The sequence below is a fragment of the Lepidochelys kempii genome, chromosome 10, assembly GCF_965140285.1.
Source record: "Lepidochelys kempii isolate rLepKem1 chromosome 10, rLepKem1.hap1, whole genome shotgun sequence".
NCBI lineage: Eukaryota > Metazoa > Chordata > Testudines > Cheloniidae > Lepidochelys > Lepidochelys kempii.
The window spans coordinates 43,693,957-43,716,502 of NC_136389.1; the positions used below are offsets into that span (position 1 = coordinate 43,693,957).

General features: G+C 49.2%; 1 protein-coding gene across 8 annotated transcripts in view; it reads left to right on the forward strand.

Annotated features, from left to right (window-relative positions):
* Positions 1-15,619, forward strand: part of CELF6 (CUGBP Elav-like family member 6) — a 238,190-nt gene extending 222,571 nt beyond the window's left edge. For all 8 annotated transcript variants that reach the window (XM_073363131.2, XM_073363139.2, XM_073363143.2 and 5 more), the window contains one exon: positions 1,409-15,619. Coding sequence is in view for 1 of the 8 variants with exons in the window: in XM_073363139.2 (XP_073219240.1) it covers positions 1,409-1,431 (23 nt within the window). In the remaining 7 variants the exon portion in view is untranslated. The remainder of the gene's footprint in view (positions 1-1,408) is intronic.
* The last annotated feature ends 6,927 nt before the right edge of the window (positions 15,620-22,546 follow it).

Below are 22,546 nucleotides of genomic sequence, written 5' to 3' on the forward strand. Positions count from 1 at the left end.
AGGGGGTTTCACTTAATTTCGGTTGAAACAAGAAATGAAGGGTTTTATTTCGTATTCTTTTCCCTTTTGTTATTTTCTATATATAGTCTCAAAAACTTGGTAGTGCATGCAGAAAAGCACTTGGGAATACCACGAACGTTGATCCTTCAGCAGTATGGTTTGCGGATTCTGAGTTGGAACTGAAGTCTTGTATTTCTTTGCTGAATATTCCTTCTCATCCCATCCAAAAGGGAATTCAGAGTAGAATAGCAGAAAGTGAGGCTGGAGCAGGAGAGAGTGAGTTATGAGCAAAGACTGAGGTGGGATTTACAAAAGAATATACGGTAGTTAGGTGCTCAGGTCCCATTCCCTAACACAGGAGGACTAATAACTCACCTCTGGTTCAGCCAGTGCAGTTCTGTCCCGTTAGCACATCAGATCTCCATGCAGACCCTTTCACTTTCATAAGAGGAGACAGAGCGGGCAGTCTTTGTGATTCCTCAGAGCTAGGAAGCCAGTATTCGCAGTAACAAAATGAGCCAAATGAGATTGCAAAGGAATCTAGGGCAAAATTATCAGCTGATGTAATTGCTTTGACCTCAGAGGAGTTATACCACCAGAGAGTTTGGCCTCTAACATTCTCACTGCTGAACATTTTGCAGAGACTTTAAATAAGAAGTGCCGTCTCCTTAAACAATGGACTGGTTATTTTTGTGGGGGGGGGGGGGTGATGAACCAGCTGAAGGGCACATGTATCTCACTAGTGCTCCTCCATACCACTTAACCAGCTAGTAGAATCCTGTGAAATTTAGAGGTGCCCTTGCCTTTTTACATTTGAGAACTTAGCCTCAAGTCTAGCCTCAGTTCCAAGTGAAAATGTGTTTAGTGGATCTAAATGTAGTTCCTACTGGACATTTCTCCAAATTGCAAAACCACTGTACTATTTAACATAAAGGTAGTCTGGGCTGAAAAGCACCCAGTACTGGAATAGCAGGGTCAGCTACAGGTCAGGATTGAGGTGCACTGGCAAAGTTGTGCGGGGGCCCAGGACTGAAGTAAGTCAGGACTGAGATGCATTCATTGGCAGATCTGTGTGGATAGTCCAGGACTAAAATAGCAGGGGTGCTACAGGTCAGGTTTGAGGGTCATTGGTAGAGCTACCCAAGACTGGAATAAGAGCGTGTGCTTAAGTTGAGGATGGAGGCACGTTGGCAGAGCTGGGATGCTGATGGAGCTGCAGGACAGAGTTGAGGTGCCTTGGCAGAGGTGGGTAAAAAAAGGGAGCTTGCATAGTTCTGTTTCCTCTGTTTCCCAAGCACTAAAACTCACCCAACATTAAAGCCGTTCTCAGGGGGCTCTCATGCATTGTACATTGCAATGGGCCTTGCAAATCCTGGAGCCTTGTAATGTGCCCTTTGTTGTCTTGCAGGTTGGATGCCCTGCAGCGTATGAAGAGTATTAACCCTTTTCCCAAGTGCAGTATCCAAACTTGTAACTCTCTTTCTTTGCAACATATCATGGAAGAGGCGGAAGCGAAGGAGGAGAAGAAATGCTGGCGAAAAAGAGAGCCATCGTGGTTGTATCTTCTTTTTCTTTTTTAATTTTTGAATCAGTTTTGTTTGTTTCTTAACAAGAAAGAAAAAGACACAGTGATGTTGGAGAAAAGACAAACAGGTGCAGATATTTGCTGAGTCAGACTATGAAATGGTGGCTGCTGGAGAAGACTTTGAATTCCTCGCAAGGAGAGAGGTGGGATTCTTGGAAGGAAAAACAAACCAACCTAGGATTCAGAGCTAGGACAGGTCATTCATGAGGATGAACCCTACCTTTTTAAAGCACTCATTTGCTGCTACAAGTTTCAAAGGAGGAACTAGGAAAGAGGATCCAAATGGATATAAACCAAAGCCAGTGGGATTGGACCAGGCGTGTATGTTTCACCTGGATAACGTTTTGTTTTAAAAGGGAAAGAGAAATTGATTTTTTTCCATATCTGGCTGGAAAAAAAAAATCAAAGGCTAAGCGCATGTTGGACTTATAGAAGAGATATATAAATACGTTTATATATATATATATACATATATATATATGTATATATATATACACACATACACACACCATGGAGCAGGGCAGAGGGATGTGCCCCCTCCTTGCTTGTCACTGGCACAGGGACATAGGATTTACTTCTTTCAAAGTCATATCATTCCTTAGAGTTTAGGGACCAAAGGACTACTGCTTTTTTAAAAATATATATAAATAAATTAATTTAACAAAAAAACAAAGAAAAAAGGTAGACGTATCACATAACAGCTGCGAGCGTTTCAAAAAGAAACACAAATAGAGGGAAACTAGAAAGAGCTTTGTTTACCGTGTCGTGTGTTCCAGTGGCCCAGCGACTCCATAGGCTGTAGGAGCCCAAGGGACCGGAAAGCAGGGAAGTTTTTCCAAGGCTATGGAAAGTGAAATCGTGGCATTTCTGTCATGGCAACTTCTTCTCGCACCTCTGTCCCACCCCAGACAAAAACATAGAAATGAAGATTTTGGCTGGTAAGTAGAGCTGGTTGAAAGATCCAATTTTGCCTCCACTGAGAACATGGAAGAAATCATTCCATTTGAAATTGTTAAGGAAGATTTGGGTTTTGTCAAAGGAAAATTTTTAAAGAAAGCGAAGATGTTTGTTTCAAAGGGAAATTTTCATTTTGTTTTGAGTTCTTGAGAAATTGAAAATTCCATCCAAATTGGCCTGTTTTCACTACACATTTCAATTTTGATTAAACTCCCTTTGTGACAAAAACCGATTTTGGTTGAGAAATGTCAACCAGCTCTACTGCTGAGACAATTATGAGAAATGTGTTGCAACCTTCACTAGCTCCTGAGATATATATGATCTCCTCGGCCTCTCCTTTACACTGTGTGCGAGAGGTGAATTGGGGCCATAACGTTGTACATCCAAATCCAACTCTGTTACACCAGTGCATCCCTTGCTGAGGTCGCTGCATTATCTGGGCATAGCCGATCAGAATTTGGTTCGTGGGTTGCAGATATATTAACATACGATACCTGATGCTTCAGCATAAGACTATATCAGACTGTGCCAAATATGTATGTGGAGCACACGTCCCCTCCAGGTGCTTACATGTTTCATTGTGAAAACAAAAGATTTTCTTTCCCACACACCCTTCACCACCTCTCAGATTTCCTATCAGCAGGGCAGATTTGCTCAAGGTCAGATATTTGCATCATGGTATAAATCTTCCCCACCAGCTGATCTCACTGATCGCTGCATGCGTCCAAAGGTAAAATTCAAGCCAGGAGAGGCAGTGCGGGAGGCTGTTATTAACTATAGTGGACCAGACTCTGCACTGATTTATATTCCCTGCAATCCCAGTGGAGTCAATTCGATTGTATGGGGCATCCATCAGTACAAAGTTTGGCCCATTAAGTTTAAACAAGGGCTGAATTCATCCCTGAGGTATCATATAATCATAGAAATGTAGGGCTGGAAGGGACCTCAAGACATTATCTAGTCCAGCTCTCCCTCATGAAAGCAAATGTTCATCTTTCCCCACCTCCAGGCCCAGAATAAAAAAACTAGCAACTTGGTCATATACAAAAAATAAAACAAGAGAGAGAGCAAACGTCTGAGAGACCAGCAGCCTCTGGGAGAGGTCAGATTTTACATGTCATGGAGATTTATAGTCATAGCATGAAAACTTGACTGCACTGGAATCAGGTGTTTCAGGTGACTTCAATGGGGTCAGGATTTCACCTGTGGATTGGAAAGCCAGAAGGGACTGCATAACTGCATCGAACACAATAATTTTGCAGAAGGGTAGAAGCAGATATCCCCTGCCATCCATAAATACATATATACCAGTGGGCTCTTGTCTCACCTGTCCCTTTACTTCTTGTCTTTGATGTTCTCCAGGGTGGCTGAAGCTTTGCTCCCCTCCTCGCAACCATTGGAAAGGCCTTGCCTTCAAGTCTGAGAGGATGTGCAGTCATGGCCCTTTAAAACTCCCCCTGTCCTGCAGGGAGGGAGTGTCCTTTTTGACAGGAACTCATTGTTATTCAATGGAATTCACCCTGCAGAGCAGAAACCCCCAGATAGGACAGATGGGACCTTAAATGAGCTGGACTATATCTCCTGTGGGATCTTAAAGGAGCAGGCCTGTAGCACTTTGTTTTAAATTTCTTCACACATCTGTCACTTCTCTTTTCTTAGTTTCTGTCACAACTTGTGTTTCCCACGGGCAGCAGGCTGTGCTTCCCCCAGTGCCTGAACCTGTCACCTTGCAAGCAGTTGGAAGGAATCATCATAAGGCTCACAAAAATAGAGGGGAGTGATTCAGGATCTAAAACCATGCCCCTGAATTGTGCTCCAGAGTCAACTCAAGGGAGAGGAGGGCATTTCTGAAGCCTCAAAATGAGCACCTTCCTCAGATGTCTCCATCCCTGACTCCATGATGCTTTCACACTCATAGTAGCTATAAGCATGCCAATGCATGGACCACCTTCTGTTCCCTGCAAGCATTACCCAGGAGCGTTACCTAGAAGAGTATTCCTTGACATGCAGTGTTCCATCCATTGTCATTACCTATAGGGCTTGGACTTATAAGGAGCTCTTTGATCCAAATCCACATAACCAACTGAAATGCCACAGGATCCATTATGCACCAGCCAAATGCTGGGTGTTGAAATGGTCACAGACCTGCTCATTTTATACTACCAGTGCATTTACTTGGATTCACTGCTGCTCTGCTGGGCTAGGTTTATGGTTTAAGTAGGTGTTAATTATCATGCTGTGTATGGGAGATCCTGCTGCCTTTGACCTGTTTAGAACTAAATTAGACTCTATTTCAAACTAAAATTGTTTGCAGCTAGGCAGGAAGGAAGAGGGGTGTAAGGAATGGTGCTGTACACGCACTGCATGGTTAGAGCAGAGGACTGGGAGTTGGAACTCATGGCCTTTATTCCTGACATTGCTGCAGATTCACTGGATGGGATAAAAGCTCTGTTTAAAGTCACTGTCCTCGCTCTGCCTCAGTTTTAAAACAGGAATAATAATAGTGCCCTAACTCACAAGACACATTGTGAGGCACGTTTAATCGATGTTTGCAAAGTGTTTTGAGATCTTTGCATGCAACGCACTGTAGAAGTGAAAAATATTATGTCTGTATAGCGGTCAGATACTGAATTGCCAGCCCTAAAGTACATCACTCAGAGCCTTTCAAGAAAACCCTTCTACTCCAACAGTACTAACTAAGCCAGGGCCTGATCCTACGCTATTGGAGCAGGATCCATCCATCCCATTGCAGCTTTGCCAATGACTTCAGCATGTACTGAATCAGACTCTCACTGCAGGCTGCCCCCGAGCCTCAGCCCGCTCTTTGCCCTGCTGAATGTACAAAGAAAAGAAGTAGCTGGCACCAGGCACAGCTCTCACAATGCTAGTGGGGGTAGAAAGAAGCGCATACTGTTGAGCATTCAGGGGACAAGGGAGCTGGTTGACTAAAGGTTTGTGGAAGCAATCTAACCAAAGAGCTTCTAAAGCAAGTATGTAGAGCCAGGCCACTCATAAAGCCTAGCTGTTATTTAGTGCTAAATGCCATGCTACTGAGGGTAAATGTGGTCAGAAATTCCGTATTTCTAAGACTAGGGGTTGTCTCCAAACCCTCCTTGTTTTTTGCATCTCTCGAGCCATCTCCTGCCTTACAGTCCCAGGCTCTGAGAGTCATATTTGAGTCACAGCATTGATGAACATACACCAACATACTCCACAGCACTCGCACCTTCTTTAGCCTCTCTGGTGCCTGCAGATAGCCCACAAGGGAGGTGGGCTCTGTGTCTCTTGAGCAATATTAACCAAGGGCCAGATCCTGCTCTCAGCTGCACTGGTGTAACTTCACCCACATTTGTTCTTCAGTACCTAGTGACCAGTCACTTTACGACATGACTTTTGTGGGTACTGGTTGGCCATGAATGGGTTGCCCAAAGCCACAAGGGGAGGAGAGGAGGTCCGAGATGGAATTTAGGAAATGTCCAGCCGAACAGAATGCAGGATGGATAAGGCATGTGAAGAGACTAGATGTGTCTAGTTGCCCTTCACAGCTCACATGCCCTGGTTTGGTCGCTTGGCCACTGGACTCCTTTTTCTGTGATTCATTGTTACATTTCCTAGTGGTTTAGAACAGAATGCTTTTGTAGAACGTTAGCATTTAACGTAGGATAACTCTCCATTTGAAAACAAAAAAAAAAAGACAATCGACTTTAGTGATCATGTGAAGGTGACTTTTTTTTAAAAAAAAAAATGAAAAAAAGCAACAACAACAAAAAATACATACAACAGGGGGGCTCCAATCAGCAAGTGATACTCATAGTACAACTGAACAATGTGTTCCAGGCTCTACTTCAAACAGCAGACCACTGTAGTGAATATGGGGCCTGTTAGGTGTGATAGCCCTGTTCCAGCTGCCTCCAGGAAAGTTAATGAGTGGCTCAGTCCTTGTTTCCATATAAGTGACCTGAGAAATTCAGTGACCTGCTCCCAGCTGCCTAGTATCAAAGGGTGGTATGTTGAGTGCCCCGTCACTCTTTAGCTCATCCATGTCTCTTTCTGAAAGACTGAGATTTTGATGGCTTAGCTCCAGGTATAACCTACATAAAGAAACTGCATTACCCAGGGAAGCTACAGGCCTAAGTTTTAGAAGGCAATTTATGATCTATAATCACCTACTAAAAAAAAAAAGAACGTCTTACACCAAGAACCAAGGTACATTTGGCGGGAGATCTTGTTTATTCTTAAATTATGGTGTTATCATACAGAAATAGGTGTTTCCTCTTAATGGTGAAGGGCAGTTGAAAACCTTGACTCATGCAAGAAATTCACTCAATAGAAAGAGGCCCTAATTAGCCTTCAGTTTGCAATTTGTGTTGTCATTACACCTGTTCAAAGTGAGTGTAGGACACTACCAGATCAGCGTTGGTGCATCTTATATCCACTTGGTAGCAGTGAAAATAGCAACAAACGATGCAGGACATCAGAGAATTAGGTCCAGAGTCTTCTGACCCAACCATTAACTTAAACCGCCAAATTTTTGTGCTTCCTTTGTCAAATGGTCCACTCCATTCCAACTGTTGGAAAAGTCTGTAAGTATTTCAAGACAGCATTCTCTTCCAGTTCCCATTTACTGCCATTTTGGTTTGGATTCGCTGCCCCAAAACGTTGGGGCCAAAAACCGATATGCAAGTAACTGAAGAAGTGATGGTGAAGGGAATAAAGGGAAGCTTTGCTGACATGTCCCACTGTTGGGATCAAACTACAGTGTAAAGCAAAGGGGTGGATGTTCTACAGATCCTGTTAAACCATACTTAGTATTACAGCTAAGAGAAGTAAAGCTAGTCTGCTACTCCCTGCCTTAAAAACTGGTCCCTCAGTCTAGAGCAAGCAAAAACAAGACTTTCATAAGACTTTCCTGGTTATCTTACTGGCTTGGACAACACCAAATAGGCATTAAGATACCATAACGATTGGCACAGCATAAGAACCTGAATAGAATAGAAATATGAAGGGGTAAGTGGCAAGCAATAAACAGGGAACCAATAGAACAGGGAGGTTTGGACAGTGGAAATGTAGGTCACTGAAATTGTACTGTACATCCCTGCCTCAGTGAGGGCTTGGGAGAAGCCATGGGTTCATGTTGTTAGTATGCTTTGAGAGCAGGGAATGAAGGATGCGTTATACAAGGAAGAGATTAGTAGTATTCTAAGGTTACTTTAGTATTTCCTGATTCTCACAAATTCAACGGTCAATGGTTGGGCCCAAGACTCTTCTCTGTATCACAAAGTCCACACATTTTTGTAGACCTGGAGGCTCTGACATGGTGGACAGTCCTGGCTTGAGATGCCAATTCACCCTTTCTTGTTCATAATTTCACCAGTGGAGGAATGAAGGCTGGGATTTCCAAAGGAGCCTAAAAGAGGTAGGTGCCTAATTACCATTGACTTTTAATGGAAGTTGGGTACATAACCCCCTTTGGCTCCAGACTAAACGAGCATTCTTAAAAGGCTTAGACAGAACAGGCAAGAGCCTGCTCATGTGATTTGCCTCTTGTTTCATTTCCCATAGTTGCATAAAAGAGAAAAGGAAACAACTGAGGCCGGTAACACTAGTGGGGGATAGTGGGCTCACAGAGTAGAGAATCTGGCAATGATCTAACCTCAGCCTTGTGCTGTCTTGGCACAGTATTCACTCTCCCACCACATCTGAATTTCAAAGATCTAGTAGATTCACTAGCAGCAGAAGAAGCTAGACAAGACCATGACCTGGCCAGGCTCCATAGTACAAAGTGTCCATGGAACATATTTGTCCCAGTTATTTGGATGAGATTTTCTTTTTCAACAAACAGATTTTGCTCACCAGCCGCTGCCCACAAACCCTGTTGGGTGATAGCTGTTGCCAGATACAAGGGATGATATTCTCCACCTCCTGTCTTAATACATCTGCCAGGTCCCAGAGCATGTTGTGTTGTAACTGAAAAAACAATTGCTTCTTATTTCTTAAAGAGCTGACCACCTTCTTGCCCAGCATAAAATATTCACTAGAGTGTGTTAACTCATAAAAGGTTGAGTGATTGGTCCATTGCCTTTTGCCTGTGGACAGCCTTGGGCCAGATCCTCAACTGGTTTCAATATGTGTAGCTTCACTGAATTGAATTTGTTGGCTCCAACAGAGCTACATTGATTTACACCAGATGAGGATATGGCCTTGTGCATCTCTCCATTTCAAGCCTATTGTGATAATGACTTGAGCTGGCAAATTAACTGACCAAAAATGCAGAAATACCAACCGTTGCTTTCTTCTTGACAACACATGCAGTGACCAAGTGGACGTGTACCATCCCACCCACACAGAAATTCCAGCTGCAGAATTTCATCTAGTTCCTACTGGTCCAATTGGACAATGACCAGCAGGGTTTGGAGCAGAACAAGGGACCTATTAATCTGCTTGTTCCTAGGGCTACTAGTTCATGGGGCTCCTGGCACTTCAGTTGAAGGATTCGGATTGTGCTTACTGGAACTGTTACCAGGGCAAAGGTGGCCGCATTTCAATGTGGTATGAAGTGATCTCTGAATAGATAGGGCTGATTCTGGAGTTCCCACTGGTGTACTGCCAGTGACTTCCCTTACTCTTACTGTCTCATTGTGATTTATCCAGAAGTGTGATCAGAATCAGGCACTATACATTTGTAAAGCACTTTGGAGTCCTTCACCATGAAAGGCACTAGTTCCAGGTACAAGGCTGACATTAACGATGGAAAGGCAGAGAGACAGTTTCAATCAGCTCATGTGCCTGGTTCATCCAGTCTCATTGCTGTACCACACATTGAACAGGGAGGGAGCGTTCCTGATCTACGCCTGCTCCAGTGTAGCACCATTATGGCGCCTACTCCTCCACCCCATTGGCATAGACTAAAAGTAACTACACTGAAGTCAACGGAATAACACTGATGTTCAACCAGTGTAAATGTGGGGAGAATCAGGCTCATAAAGGGTTAAACATAATATATATTATTAGTTGCGATTATCAATACATTTTAAGAGGCCCAATAAAGATGCCTATATCTGTGCATTCCTCTAACTTTGTGGAATCATAGAATCATAGGGTTGGAAGAGACCTCAGGAGGTCATCTAGTCCAACCCCCTACTCAAAGCAGGACCCACCCCAACTAAATCATCCCAGCCAGGGCTTTGTCAAGCCGGGCCTTAAAAACCTCTAAGGATGGAGATTCCACCACCTCCCTAGGGAACCCATTCCAGTGCTTCACCACCCTCCTAGTGAAATAATATTTCCCAATATCCAACCTACACCTCCCCCACTGCAACTTGAGACCATTGCTCCTTGGAGTGTCATCTGCCACCACTGAGAACAGCCGAGCTCCATCCTCTTTGGAATCCCCCTTCAGGTAGTTGAAGGCTGCTATCAAATCCCCTCGCTCTTCTCTTCTGCAGACTAAACAAGCCCAGTTCCCTCAGCCTCCCCTGATAAGCCATGTGCCCCAGCCCCCTGATCATTTTTGTTGCCCTCTGCTGGACACTCTCCAATTTGTCCACATCCCTTCTGTAGTGGGGGGAACCAAAACTGGATGCAATACTCCAGGTGTAGCCTCACCAGTGCCGAATAAAGGGGAATAATCACTTCCCTCGATCTGCTGGCAATGCTGCTACTAATGCAGCCCAAGATGACATTAGCCTTCTTGGCAGCAAGGGCACACTGCTGACTCATATCCAGCTTCTTGGCCACTGTAATCCCCAGGTCCTTTTCTGCAGAATTGCTGCTGAGCCAGTCCGTCCCCAGCCTCTAGTGGTGGAGCTCAGAGGCATCAGTGGAACTAGCGCCTAAAGCACTGAGGCAGGGATGGGCAGGCTACAGATGGAGATGGACTGGGAGGAATACCAAAGGGGCAGATTTGCTTCTCTCTCTTCCCAGCAGCAGCGAGTGCTTGGGACCTTTTTCCCTCTTGATGCCTGACTGCAAATAACCAGGGATGAGCCCAAGCAATCGGATCCACGTGGGCTCTTTGCCAAAGATCGGCAGTCCTAGGCCCAGCCCATCTCTATAAAACGTGAGTCTAAGTCACAAATGATGGAGCCAGCCCCTGTCTAAGAGCCTACACCCAGGGTAAGATCACAGGCCCCCAAGCAGCTTGTAACACAACTAGACTGCAATTAACAAAACGGCAGCATTTCAACAGAGGACTGGGGCCAGGTTATTTTTCCGAGTGGGAGGTTTTCTCCTGGCTTCTGGAAAGGGCTGTATGACAGTGGGGCTGTGGCTCTGCTGTGTGTGCAGGGGTCTTTATTACTCTATCCTAGCCATTGCTCTAATATTGCCTTCATTTAGAAGTACAGTCACGCATGCCTGAACTTTTATCCGTGAGCCTTGGCAGACTCCCTAAGGAACATGCTTGGGGGAAACAATCTGTCTGGGAGCCTCACAGTGGCTGTTGCAGGGCAAGCCCAGAATAGGTTTCTCAGTGGAGTGAGGGCAGGGATTTCGCTGTCTGATATTATTATATGGTAAAGTCACAACTGACATATGTGTGGGCCCAGGCCTGGTCCCCAAAAAAGAGGGTCTGAGCCAGATGATCAAAAGCAGTCACCTGGGAAGGGCTTCAGCAGAAAGCTTTCGGATGAACGACAGGTATGAGTCATGAGTTCAGCTAATACTATAATTCAGTAGCAATCAAGGGGGACTATCTTGGACAGCCAAGGCACACAGAACTGAGAGCCAAGCTTCACTCCTCCACAGGGCATGTATGTCTCCAGCTGATGTAACATTTTCAGGCACGGGGAAGAAGCGAGGGAAAGTGACCCCTGTGCTGGCATATGAGCCCAGCCAGCCGGCTCCCAGACTCATTTTCAGCCTGCGCACGCTCCCCGTCAGCAGCGAGGCGCATCGTGCTCTCCGGCTGCGCCATCGCCCTCAGCCCCAAGGGCTGTGGGACGAGACTGTCAGCTCACCGGTTCTGCAGAGCGCAAGCAGAGGCAGAGACAGCGTCCAGCGTGGAGGTGCCAGCACCTCACCACTGGGTTTGCTCGCCCTAGTCAGGCATATCCAAAGGAATTGGACAAACTGGCAGCCAACCCAGCACGGTGACCTCACAGTCTTGGGCAGCGGGGAGCACACACCAGGTGGCACGTTGTGTAGCTCGGCTTGTGGTGAAAGGCTGGGATGAGGGGCACAAGCGCTGGCTCTTCCACAGACTCACTGGGTGGCCTCGGACACATTATGCCACCTCCCAGGGACTCGGCTGCCCCACCTGGAGCATGAGGCTAATAATCAGGACCAAACTCATTGGGCTGGGAGGCTAAGTCCAGTCATGTCTGTAGCACGCTTGGAGACCCTCCCAGGAAAGGCAGCACCAACCTGTAAAGGCCTCGTGTTACTGGGTGCTGAGCCGTGCACAAGGGCCAGTGCTGGTGAAGAGAGGGCACCAGATAGCAGGTCATTTTGAGCTATGACTCATTGCAGGGCCTCTGGCTCCTCTAAGTTCATCCTCACATGAGTGTAACCCCCCAGGTTTTTGAGCCATGCAGCACAGACCCTAGCGAGAGCTAACCACCATAGAATCATAGAATACCAGGGTTGGAAGGGACCTCAGGAGGTCATCTAGTCCAACCCCCTGCTCAAAGCAGCCAGCAAACCTAGGGCCCATGTGGCAAGGGGAGGGTCCATTTTAAAGGCTATAGCGAGGGAGATGCAGAGAGATCAGGGCTGAAGGCCAACCAGAGGCCATGTGCTCTACAGGACAGTAGAGCCAGCTGCATCAGCAGTGCCAGCCCCATCCCCTTAGGGCAGGGATTTTGACTGGGCAGTCCAGGTTGCTCCCCATCACTCACAAGGAGGGCATGGCAGACTCCAGCAGAGGTAAGGGCCCTTCAGACATGAGTACCTTCCTGACAGCCCGGGGCTATGCAGCGTGGCCCATGCTAGTTAAATGGGACTGCTGGCCAGTTGGGGCTGCACAGCAGTTTGAATGACTCCTGAGCCGCTCTTGCCAGCAATGTCAGGTATCAGTAAAGGGACAGGTGTGAAATGTGTAGGGAGGGGGCAGGGCCCAAGCCACTGGTACATGTTACCCTGCAGGCCTGCAATGTCAAGCAACTGATCATTTTGGGTGCCCAAAGGGAGGCTGCTTAAAAAGAAGTTTCAGAGGAGTGGTGCTCAGCACTGTCTGAAAACCAGGCCCCCTTCGGGTCTCCAAGCTGGCACCCAGGTCACTTTGGAAATCGCAGGCCTCAGTATACAGCAATACACATGCGTCAGCCTTTGTGATGCCAGCAAGTCCTGGCTGGCTTTCTCTAAGCAACCCCAAGGCTTTTTCTACATCTGGGGGTGAGGGGAGTGTTAGAAAGTGCACTGGGCCAGATCCTTCACTGGTACAAATCATCTCCATTGACTTCAACAGCCCTACCCTGATTTACACCAGACGAGGGTCTTCATGATTAGCATTGTGATAGCATTCCTCGGAGCCCTAGTCAGGGCCCAGGACCCCATCATTCCATGTGCTGTGCAACCACAGACCAAAAAGAGCTGGCCCTCTGCCCATGCAGGTACAAGCCAGGGATTGCACCGAGCAAGTCTTGCTGCCTCCCAGAACTCCTGTAACGAATGTCCCCTTTGCCTGAGAAACAGTCCAGTCCTAGAGCCAGTGCTGGGAGCTATCCTATGCCATGAGGAGATTTTCCTGCTGCAACAGGCTAGCTGTTCTCTTTGCCTCTGCTTACCCTGACTGCCAACTAGCCACAGCGACTGTCAGTCATAACGCATCATTTTAATTACATTGTTAACTGCTTTATAAATCATGGTTTTAAAATACAAGTGATTTCAGTGGGTTTGTGCAACGAAGGACAGTTTGGAATTCCTGATCCAAGACCACTGCTGCGCCAAGGGGAACAGAATTCTTCTCTCTTTGTTTTTGGCTTGAATTATCTGTAGGGTTGAGAGGGAGTGGTGGGCAAGGTAATTTCTCCTCCGCCATACATTGAAATCCTTACACATGAGCCTAGTGAGGAGAACAAGTCCCCTCACCAAGTTGGTTCTCTTGGTGACCAGAGGCCGATGACTCGGAGGGAACCAGAATTACAGAGGTAGGCAGCTACTGAGCTACAGAGAATTGATGGCTCAAATGTCCTGGAGCTCTGGGCCTGGGGTGGAGGCTTACCAGTCTGAATCCCAAAGAACCTTGGCTGCCTTTTTGGGTCTGGATGGGGGGTGGGGGTAGTTGGTGCACAATCCCTGAGAGCTTGGTTAAAGACGTGTGTTGTCATGAGCGAGCAGGGAAAGAGCTTGGTCTGCTTTGCTATCTCCCAGCCCTGGCAGGGCTGAGCTCACACGCGGTTGTAGGGACATGGCCCTGTCCCAGCAGCTCTTCTGTTCTCACCCTTCTTCTTCCCGGCGACCCAGCCCCGCATGTACATTGACACAAACCCAGCAGTGACTGCCGTCTCTAAGGGCTAACTTTCTGCTGCCAAGGTCTATTGCTACCTTGAAGGACCAGGGCAACCACAGGAGAATTCTCAATATAAAGCTACCTCGGACATAAAGGCTGCTATCTCCCAACCCCATCTTCCATTGACTCACCCTCTGTGCCCCCCTCGCTGCAGCATGGACCCTCCCTGCTTCCTGCCAGCTCTCGGGAGTAGAATCCATTAAGGAGCATTGGCCTTCCATTCAAAAATTACTTATGTCCCAGCCCACCTCCCTCCAAGCTGGGAAGCCTCTTCGGAGACCGGGGGACCCAACCAGCCAGTACCTTTATGCAGTTCTTCCCTTTAACAGCAGATTTGGAATTCCTGGCGCTTTGTCCCCTGGCCCAACATCTGTGTCCAGGAGAGGGCTGGAGGCCCACTGGGAGGACCATGTGGGCCAAGGCAATGGTTCCACCAGGTTTGATGAGCCAGTCAGAGCCATGCTAAGCTTGTCTATAGTGGAAGATGCTCTTCGCACAATGCGTTCCTGCACCCTGTTCTCACTCCCTCTTTTTCTCCTGGTCCCAGCCCATTGCAGCATGGATTGGGGGGACAGGGGAGAAGAGGAGTTGTAGCTCAGGGGATCACAGACAGCTCCCATCCCAGGAGACCAACGCCAGCTCAGGAGCCCTCCCAAACCCCACCATGACTAGAATGGCATCCCCCGGTGAAATACTGAGACCCCCCACACATACACAAACACACACACCCTCCTTCCCCCAGCCTCCTTTCCCCCTCCCCCCTCCCTCCAGCCTTTCCCAGCTGTTGCCAATTCCCAGCTGGTTTAGTGCCGACACCCTTTGCTGCATGGACTCCTTCTGCTATCGCACCCATTGTCTGTCGTTCCTACCCCCACCCTAGAGCACAGCCACTGGAGTGCTGGGCTGAGTCCTCCCAACTGAGCGCTTTTTCTGATGCCTCAGGCTTGGGGCGGGAAGGCTGGGGACTCCCTGGCTGAAAAGCAACACCTGAATCCTGCCTTGTGAAGGGAACCAGGAAATGGGCAGGAGAGACAGTCCATCCTTCTGGCCATATCACACTTCAAGGCACCAGGCCTGTTAGCAAATGCTTTTCAGTGGTCCAATTCCTCACCCCATCCATGCCCGGGGCAGCTTGGTGAAAAGCTCCTGACCCATAATGACCTACCTTCCTTCTTAGGAACAAAGCTCCAAGGCAGAGTCACCTGGCACTCTGGCTAGCTACACACCCAGCCCTCATCTGGCTTTTGGCAAGGTCTAAGTGGGCCTTCTGGGCTGACAAAAACACATAGACCCCCCAGCAGGCAAGCCAAAGAGAACAGAAAACGTTGCCCCTGGCCTGCTGGGATAGACGTTTCTTTCACGCCCACCTTGTCGCTCAACTAACCCTTTTTAAAAATCTTTTCCCTCTCCACCCTCTTCCTTTCCCATGATTCTAAGCAGAGCACTCGGCTCCAAGGAGTGGGGGGGGGGGGAACAGACCACAACAGGCTTTGAGATTCCAATTGAGTCCAATTATTTTGAATGAGTCTCATTTTGATGTCCTTGTAGCATAAGCGAGATGAATGGATGGTAACTCTGTAGCTCTGTAGTTAATGATATGCTGCTTAGACTGAAATAAAGCACAGTCCAGTGGGGTTTTGCCTGGTTGTTTCATGTGGGGGTCTCTTATTAATCTGTGTGTCTTCATCCATCTGCAGGACACAGCTGGCCCTGGGCCCTGGTGCCATTGGCATTAAAGCCCTGGGATGTTTCTCATGGTCACGATGCCCCAAGCCAGAGCTAGCCATTTGCTCTCCTAATTTCATTTGTCCTGTATGTCCCACATGGCAGTGCTGATGCTTTCTGCTCCACTCCAGGTCTGTCACGGAGCATTCCAAGTCAGCAGCCGCAAAGGGCAGGTTCTGATTTATTGGGACAGGGAGACGCAGGGGATGGAAACAAGATCCCAGGTCTTTCCAGGACAGCTCTTCCCGCTTCCAAGCAGCTGCAGTGACTCCAGCCAGCGGGCTCTCTCTCCCCACACACCGCATGGCTCCGAGCTGATGGCAGGAGCACTGGTCTCTCCCCAAGCAAGGCCATGTTTTCTTCTTCAGTAAGCCTGGCAATGGGGTCTTTTCTAGGGAGCGGCTGTTGGGGCAGGGTGGTGCCTTGGGGTGGCCTGAGTTTTCCAGACTGGCCTCTGCGTTTGGAACCCTCCATTTTGGCAGGGCAGGGGTGTAGACCAGAGGTGGGCAAACTTTTTGGCGAGGGCCACATCGGGGTTACGAAAAGGTATGGAGGTCCGGGTAGGGAGGCCTGTGCCCCCCAAAACAGACTGGCCCCCCACCCCCTCCCACTTCCCGCCCCCTGACTGCCTCCCTCAGAGCCCAGCCCACCCGCTCCTTGTCCCCTGATTGCCTCCTGCCAGGACCTCCCCCCCTGCTGTCCCCCCTTGGACCCCCCCCACCTGCCCCCCCCACTCCCTGACCCTGACTGCCCCGACCCCTATCCACACCCCCACCACCTGATAGGCCCCCGGGACGCCCACCCCCTATTCAACCTCCCCTTTCCCCATCCCCTGACCGCCCCACCCCCAAACCTCCACCCCATCCAACCGCCCCCCGACTGCCTCCCAGGACCCCCTGCCCCTTATCCAACCCCCCTGCTCTCTGCCCCTTACCATGCCACTCAGAGTGGCAGGACTGGCTTATTAGAAAGGTGGGAGGTGGGCGGGCGCCAGCCGCACTGCCCGGCAGGAGCGGCTGGCCAGAGTGGTCCCCGCACGGCGGTGTGGCTGCGGGGGAGGGGCCGGGGCGAGCCTCCCCGGCCGGGAGCTCAGGGGCCAGGCAGGACAGTCCCACGGGCCGTAGTTTGCCCACCTCTGCCTTAGTGGCTGCTGCTGTGCCATTCACTCTGTACAGCTGCCCACTGCCACCACTGCCCTGCCGGGCCCTGCGCTGTCAGCCGCTCCACAGCCACCGACTCCACCACTGCCCTCTAGTGCAACCTCTGGGATGTTCTGAGGTCCCACCGCTTAACACAGCTCTCAGTGATTTCAACAGTTAGAGGGGGAGCCTCACTGCAGACTGGGCAGTTTTTTTCACCAGATACTGTCCCCATAGCAGGCCTAAAGCTTAGCACTTAGACCTGACTAACACTGATTTCAGATTCAGTGATCCACAAGAGCTTCTCAATTAAATCTTAATCAGTTCTATTATTAAACAAGAAAAAATCAAATAGCAGATAGGACCCTTAAAGTAAAGTGAGTGCATGCATGCATGCGTACATGCATGCATACTCCCTGCCTCATCTCCACTGGCCTCTGGCACCCCGTCCCCTGCTTAGCAAGTGCAGTTCAGTTGGGGGTGAACCTCTGATTCAGGACATGCCAAGCTCAGTTCTGCTCCCCGTCATTCACAAAAGGATAACAACCCCTGAACCCAATAACAAAGGGACTTGCCATCCAACCCCAGCCAAAAGTGATCATTTGGGCCAAGCGGCTCCATCATGCTGCGCACCTAGGCAGAGTGGGCATGTCTATGCATACAAGGGTGGTTCCTGAGGTCTTCTCCCCCAGCTCATCACTAGATGTCAGGAGAAAGCTCATTCAGACCCTGCTTACAGAGCGAAATGCTGAGAGTGCATTCATAGGATGAAAATGCAGGACAGCAGCGTAGCCTTTTGGTGAATGACTCAGTTCTAAGAGCAAGGACTGTGCTGTGATTGGTTCCTGCAGTTCTTCACAAACCAGCTCCGCACTGCCCACAAAACCTTACTGCAGGGGAGGGGCTTTCCAAGGGCACATTTGGCCTACCCTGATCACAGTCTGTCCCTGCAATATCATAGAATCATAGAATCATAGAATATCAGGGTTGGAAGGGACCTCAGGAGGTCATCTAGTCCAACACCCTGCTCAAAGCAGGACCAATCCCCAATTAAATCATCCCAGCCAGGGCTTTGTCAAGCCTGACCTTAAAAACTTCTAAGGAAGGAGATTCTACCACCTCCCTAGGTAACGCATTCCAGTGTTTCACCACCCTCCTAGTGAAAAAGTTTTTCCTAATATCCAACCTAAACCTCCCCCACTGCAACTTGAGACCATTACTCCTTGTCCTGTCGTCTTCTACCAATGAGAATAGTCTAGAACCATCCTCTCTGGAACCACCTCTCAGGTAGTTGAAAGCAGCTATCAAATCCCCCCTCATTCTTCTCTTCTGCAGACTAAACAATCCCAGTTCCCTCAGCCTCTCCTCATAAGTCATGTGTTCCAAACCCCTAATCATTTTTGTTGCCCTTCGCTGGACTCTCTCCAATTTATCCACATCCTTCTTCTAGTGTGGGGCCCAAAACTGGACACAGTACTCCAGATGAGACCTCACCAATGTCGAATAGAGGGGGACGATCACGTCCCTCGATCTGCTCGCTATGCCCCTACTTATACATCCCAAAATGCCATTGGCCTTCTTGGCAACAAGGGCACACTGCTGGCTCATATCCAGCTTCTCGTCCACTGTCACCCCTAGGTCCTTTTCCGCAGAACTGCTGCCTAGCCGTTCGGTCCCTAGTCTGTAGCTGTGCATTGGGCTCTTCCGTCCTAAGTGCAGGACCCTGCACTTATCCTTATTGAACCTCATCAGATTTCTTTTGGCCCAATCCTCCAATTTGTCTAGGTCCCTCTGTATCCTATCCCTGCCCTCCAGCGTATTTACCACTCCTCCCAGTTTAGTATCATCCGCAAATTTGCTGAGAGTGCAATCCACACCATCCTCCAGATCATTTATGAAGATATTGAACAAAACCGGCCCCAGGACCGACCCTTGGGGCACTCCACTTGACACCGGCTGCCAACTAGACATGGAGCAATTGATCACTACCCGTTGAGCCAGACAATCTAACCAACTTACTACCCACCTTATAGTCCATTCATCCAGCCCATATGTCTTTAACTTGCTGACAAGAATACTGTGGGAGACCGTGTCAAAAGCTTTGCTAAAGTCAAGAAACAATACATCCACTGCTTTCCCTTCATCCACAGAACCAGTAATCTCATCATAGAAGGTGATTAGATTAGTCAGGCATGACCTTCCCTTGGTGAATCCATGCTGACTGTTCCTGATCACTTTCCTCTCATGTAAGTGCTTCAGGATTGATTCTTTGAGGACCTGCTCCATGATTTTTCTGGGGACTGAGGTGAGGCTGACTGGCCTGTTGTTCCCAGGATCCTCCTTCTTCCCTTTTTTAAAGATTGGCACTACATTAGCCTTTTTCCAGTCATCTGGGACTTCCGCCATTCGCCACGAGTTTTCAAAGATAATGGCCAATGGCTCTGCAATCACAGCCGCCAATTCCTTCAGCACTCTCGGATGCAACTCATCCGGCCCCATGGACTTGTGCACGTCCAGCTTTTCTAAATAGTCCCTAACCACCTCTTTCTCCACAGAGGGCTGGCCATCTATTCCCCATGTTATGATGCCCAGCGCAGCAGTCTGGGAGCTGACCTTGTTAGTGAAGACAGAGGCAAAAAAAGCATTGAGTACATTAGCTTTTTCCACATCCTCTGTCACTAGGTTGCCTCCCTCATTCATTAAGGGGCCCACACTTTCCTTGGCTTTCTTCTTGTTGCCAACATACCTGAAGAAACCCTTCTTGTTACTCTTGACATCTCTCACTAGCTGCAGCTCCAGGTGCGATTTGGCCCTCCTGATTTCATTCCTACATGCCCGAGCAATATTTTTATACTCTTCCCTGGACATATGTCCAACCTTCCACTTCTTGTAAGCTTCTTTTTTATGTTTAAGATCCGCTAGGATTTCACCGTTAAGCCAAGCTGGTCGCCTGCCATATTTACTATTCTTTCGACACATCGGGATGGTTTGTCCCTGTAACCTCAACAGGGATTCCTTGAAATACAGCCAGCTCTCCTGGACTCCTTTCCCCTTCATGTTAGTCCCCCAGGGGATCCTACCCATCCGTTCCCTGAGGGAGTCGAAGTCTGCTTTCCTGAAGTCCAGGGTCCGTATCCTGCTGCTTACCTTTCTTCCCTGTGTCAGGATCCTGAACTCAACCAACTCATGGTCACTGCCTCCCAGATTCCCATCCACTTTTGCTTCCCCTACTAATTCTTCCTGGTTTGTGAGCAGCAGGTCAAGAAAAGCTCCCCCCCTAGTTGGGCTACCCTGTCCTTTGGGCTGCACATTTCGACATAGGCCTGACAGACAGAGTTCTGGTTTTTAGTTTATACTTTTTCTATCTCCTTTAATTGGTGTTGGATCAGATTAGCAACAGGTACCAAAACTGTCCAGCAGTGATGGAAACATGCACAAGGTGTGAGCAGTCCACCAATGTCCCAAGCATTACAGCAGGGGCTCCCACTGCTTCTTCCACTGGGGGGGGTGAGGGCCAGCATGAGCAAGCAGCATCATAGAATCATCTAGTCCAATCCCCTGCTCAAAGCAGGACCAATCCCCAACTAAATCATCCCAGCCAGGGCTTTGTCAAGCCGGGCCTTAAAAACCTCTAAGGAAGGCGATTCCACCACCTCCCTAGGTAACGCATTCCAGTGTTTCACCACCCGCCTAGTGAAAATGTTTTTTCTAATATCCAACCTAAACCTCCCCCGCTGCAACTTGAGACCGTTACTCCTTGTCCTGTCATCTGCTTCCACTGAGAACAGTCTAGATCCATCCTCTTTGGAACCCCCTTTCAGATAGTTGAAAGCAGCTATCAAATCCCCCCTCATTCTTCTCTTCTGCAGACTAAACAATCCCAGTTCCCTCATCCTCTTCTCATAAGTCGTGCTCCAGCCCCCTAATAATTTTTCTTGCCCTCCACTAGACTCTTTTCAATTTTTCCACATCCTTCATGCAGTGTGGGACCCAAAACTGGACACAGTACTCCAGATGAGGCCTCACCAATGCCGAGTAGAGGGGAATGATCACATTCCTTGATCTGCTGGCAATGCTCCTATTTATACAGTCCAAAATACCGTTAGCCTTCTTGGCAACAAGGGCACACTGTTGACTCATAGCCAGCTTCTCATCCACTGTAACCCCTAGGTCCTTTTCTGCAGAACTGCTGCCTAGCCATTCGGTCCCTAGTCTGTAGCGGTGCATGGGATTCTTCCGTCCTAAGTGCAGGACTCTGCACTTGTCCTTGTTGAACCTCATCAGATTTCTTTTGGCCCAATCCTCTTTTTTGTCTAGGTCCCTCTGTATCCTATCCCTACCCTCCAGCGTATCTACCACTCCTCCCAGTTTAGTGTCATCTGCAAACTTGCTGAGGGTGCTATCCACACTGTCCTCCAGACCATTAATGAAGATATTGAACAAAACCGGCCCCAGGACCGACCCTTGGGGCACTCCGCTTGATACCGGCTGCCAACTAGACATCACCCCCGGAGCTGCCCTGTGTCTGCCCTGGCTGGGCACCACCCCCACACGGCAGGAAGGTGCAGGTGGGAATCCAATGCATCCAGCAATGAAGATGGCGCCTTGCAGCCAGTGGGGAGCAAGAAGCTGGAACTGCGGTGTCCAGCCGATACAGAGTCTGCCAGTCCAGGTGGATGTTATCCTCTCTCCTGGGTCGGATCAGCCACTCCTCGGGGGGCAGTTGGAGGTTAGCATCCATCACCACCCGAGCACCCACATGTAGTAGCGTGGGGGGGGGGTAGGCAGAAATGTGTAGGAGCAGGGGCTAAGGCTGCAGCAAGTGCCTACAGTCAAACCTGACTTTAAGGGGCTGGCTACACTGACGCCTTAGCCCCCGCTCCTACACATTTCTGCCTCCCCCACACACACACGCTACTACATGTGTGTGCACATGCCCATGGCCACCCCTGCCCGGCATGTGCTTACTTAGGGCGAGTCTACACTGGGAACATTAAAGTGCTGCCTTGTGTAGTCACGGCAGAGCGCTGGCAGAGCTCTCCCAGCACTCTAAAAACCACCTCCACGAGAGGCACGGCTCCCAGCGCCTGGGCACGGCTCCCAGCGCCCGGGCACGGCTCCCAGCGCCCGGGCACGGCTCCCAGTGCCCAGGCACGGCTCCCAGCGCCCGGGCACTGTCTACACTGGCGCTTGACAGCGCTGAAACTTGCTGCACTTGTGGGGGGGTGTTTTTTCATACCCCTAAGCGAGAAAATTGCAGCGCTGTAAAGTGCCCGTGTAGACAAGCCCTTATACTTTGAAGCCATGCATGTTTGGATGGGTGTAAGAACCCAGGCTCTGCTTCAGCTTGGGCTGCAACCCACCCACTCTGCAGTGAGGATGCAGGCAAAATCAGTGGAGTGATCACACTGTCACAGTGCCCCCAGGGCAGCCGGTTCTCCTGGAGATGGCAGGGAAAGGACCCTGGAGTGGTACAGCACAGAGACCCCTGGGCCAGGGGGAAACATAACCACCATTTCCACCACAGCCTTCAGCTGGTGATTCTTGAAGGCTGGTAGGGTAGGTGGTGTGGAAGGAGCCATGTTCCCTCGAGCAAAGGATGCTGTAGGGTACAGGTGGCCAAAGAGCAGCCTGCATGTGTCGCACCACTGTGCCCATCTGAGTGGCAGTGAAGTGAAGTGAGCTGTAGCT